Below are 3,484 nucleotides of genomic sequence, written 5' to 3' on the forward strand. Positions count from 1 at the left end.
GACTATAGACTAGACTATAGACTAGACTATAGACTAGACTATAGACTAGACTATAGACTAGACTACAGACTAGCCGAAAATAGCAAACTCGTTTTCTCTAGATTTATTTAAAACTTATGATAAACATTTCTTAAATTTGACTTTGCTTATTAGTTTCCTTAGCAGAGTTTTATTCATTTGAGAAAAGTACAAAAAGAAAACTTTGTTATAAAACTTCTGTCCCATTTATACTATCGCACGATGGGACAGAATTGGTAATTTTAATAATGCCTAAATGTATGAAATGACCACCGATCATTATGTATGTAAGTGCAAAATTTTAAAAAAAATTTATGCCTGTAGCGTGCGCATAAGGTTTAAATTGACAAACAGATGGACGGAAAGACATAGCTAAATCGACTCAGCGGGTAAAAGAGATAATAAAAGTTGTATGATTTATATATATATTTTGTCCTTCTCAAAAGTTTATTATAAAAATGTGTCTTATAAACCTTTGGTAAATTGTCAGTACGTTTTTCCATGGAAAATATAAGTGATCACAGATTTTCATGATTGGAACCTTATTTAAGGAACTACTGCTGATTTTATGTTCTTATACAAAAGTCTATCATTTATTGATATATTAGTGATCGCAGATTTTCACTATTATGTTTTTTGAAACTGTTTTTGAAGAAACTACAGCGGATTTTTGTTTTTTTAATAAAATCCTTTTTTACAGATCCTAAGCAAATATCTTTCTGTACGACTTTGCAAATGATAAACTAAATAAATTTGGGCAATAAATTAAAAACTTTAACACCTAAAATATTTTACATTATTATTTACTAATTCAACACTTAAGCAAAATCCCATAAATTATAGTTAAACCTTAACTAAAGTAAAATGTTATCTTCCCTTACATAATATATGAAAATATTCTTGATGCTAAAAATCATTAGGGCGTAAGAGTAAATAATTGATTTTGATAATGAATAATTTTAATTCATTTAACTTTTGCACCTTTTTGTATTGTTTAATCAATGTGAAACTAATTTACCGAACCATAAATTTAAACTTAAAAATTTGTGCAAAATATATGTTTATATTGTTTTGTGTGTAAAAGTGTAAGTTTATTTGCATGTGTATGTGTTTTTTTACATATATAATATTCAATGTATAAAGTAAATATGATACATCATCATGAATTTAACCCATTTGTCCTTTTATCAGTTTTTTGTTGTTGCTGTTTTATGCTCTTTTCCTTTCGTCTTTTCTCTCCTACGGTTGATTTGTGGACGTATTTGTATGTTTTTGTTTATTTTTTGCATATAAGTCTGTGTGTGTATGTTTATGTTTTGTAGTATGATGTCCTTTTTTTTTGGGTGAGGTGTTATTCAATTTACCTTGTGTATACATGGTTGATATGGATACCATTGTATCCGGTCTTTTTGATGTCGTTTCACGTTGACTACTACTGCTGTTGCCAGTGGCCAAAGCAACAGCATGATGTTGATAATGATACTGATGCAGCAGCTGTTGTTGTTGCTGCTGTAGTAGTTTTTTTGCATTTTGGCCATGAATATAATAGGCCGCAACACCACCAGCACCAACACCACCTCGATATTGTTGTTGTTGATGAGGATGTGCTGACGTTTGTCTAGTGGCAGCATGGCCCACTTGTGGTGGTGGCACGCTTGTCGTCTGCCACAAACTATCACTTAATTCCGATATTTTGATGAAATTTTATAATCAACCTTTTGTTTTTGTTTAATAAATTGTAATTGTGAATTTGACTAGAAATTTTTTATTCGAATATTATTCTTTCTATGAAAATCCCAGTTATTGATAAAGTTTGTTGTTAGTTTTTGTTTTCCTATTAATAATATAAATATTTGTTTTTTTTTATAAAAAAATGTATATGAAGTGTAAACATTTACTAAAATATATACATACATGCATATTTACATGCATTTATGTGCACAGCCAGTGTCAATCATGGTGTGTTTGTGTATAAACATGTCACATTCCTTATGTGTATGCATGTATGTGAGTCAGTGTGCTTTTAAAGTGGGTGGCAGGCAGTGGGTTTGTTGATTGTGTTCATATTGATGTGAATTTTAATTCTTTACTAAAAGCTAATGTGTGAGAGTGCTTTATTGTTTTTTTAATATGTGGTTAGCAATTTTGTTTTGGATATTTTAGGAAACTTTTTTTATTGAAATTTATCTGATGTTTAAAGGTTTAGGTTTAATTGGTAAAAAAATTTACTTAATTTTCTTTTTTTATTAAAATTAGTTATTTAGAATATTGATTCACAAGAGTTTAGCAAATAATTGATTATTTCAGAAACGATTGTAGATATTGTAACAAAGCAGGTAAATAGTAAGAGTTATCGAGTTGAAGTTTTAAATTTCGACCTCATGCATTTAGTAGGAGCGAAGTTAGGAGTCCACAAACTAGTATACGTTAAATTTGTAAAACGATCATATTTATTCATTTGTATATATAAAAAAATTCCTATCTCGTAGCTATCATTAATCTTTTTTTAGTTTTGGAAAAATTCACATTTGCAAATTAAATTTTTGATAATTTTTACCAAACTTACTTACGTCTTTTGAAAAACTCATTTTATTTGAAATAGTTAAGATTATAAACGGCTTCGAAACTTTTAGTTCTGCCAGACCATTTACTAACACTTTGTTGCAGTATTCGATCTATCTTATTTCTTGCTAAGTGATCACGTTGCGAAATAAAAAGTAGCACACCTACACGCTATCTACAAAGATTTCTCGTCCCTTAATCAGACAAACAAAGTAGATGGTTCCGTTCTTTCGGCAACATAAACAAAAGCCATAGTTAAAGGTCCAAATACCCACCCAATAGATGAGGATCCCTCTGTATTTCAAGATATTGTGTAAAAGGATGTAGGATTTTCCAAATAATAAATCAAATCCTCTCTCGGGGAGTAGACACTTGTTTGAAATTTCATTAATATACATCAGTTTCATTTTCAGATCGTAGTGAACGAGCAATAATGTGGCAAGAAACTACTGCATATCAACATTATGATTCCTCAAGCTATACAGGCGTCCTATAACGCAAAATGTTACAGAAACTCAACGGGCTTAGGAATCTAACTTAAGCTACTCTGTCATATCATATGGTGAAATGTCTTAAAATGACGTCAGAACCGGAGAAAGAGAATTTGAATATACCAGTCCTACAAGCAACTCTTTCAGTTAATTTTGTGAATAAAACCACAACGACTACGTAGATCTAGCAGGAACCTCAAGTAGCTGACCAGTCAGGGCAAAGACCTGCGTGCCACCCGTAGTAATAGATTATCAGGCGCTAAGTAATTAACTAACTAACCAACCAACCAACCAACCAACCAACCAACTAACTAACTAACTAACTAACTAACTAACTAACTAACTAACTAACTTACTAATCATAAAAACCTCAAAAATCCCTTTCTATACTTCGATCCAGCTCGCCAAATATT

General features: G+C 30.6%; 1 protein-coding gene across 1 annotated transcript in view; it reads right to left on the reverse strand.

Moving 5' to 3' along the window:
- Positions 1–1,716, reverse strand: part of LOC111677238 (band 7 protein AGAP004871-like) — a gene marked incomplete at its 5' end in the record, with an annotated part of 26,282 nt that extends 24,566 nt beyond the window's left edge. Inside the window, one exon of the mRNA XM_046952536.1 lies at positions 1,383–1,716. Coding sequence (XP_046808492.1) covers positions 1,383–1,716 — 334 coding nt within the window. The remainder of the gene's footprint in view (positions 1–1,382) is intronic.
- Between the last annotated feature and the right edge of the window lie 1,768 nt (positions 1,717–3,484).

Source organism: Lucilia cuprina, chromosome 5 (genome assembly GCF_022045245.1).
Source record: "Lucilia cuprina isolate Lc7/37 chromosome 5, ASM2204524v1, whole genome shotgun sequence".
Classification (NCBI taxonomy): Eukaryota; Metazoa; Arthropoda; class Insecta; order Diptera; family Calliphoridae; genus Lucilia; species Lucilia cuprina.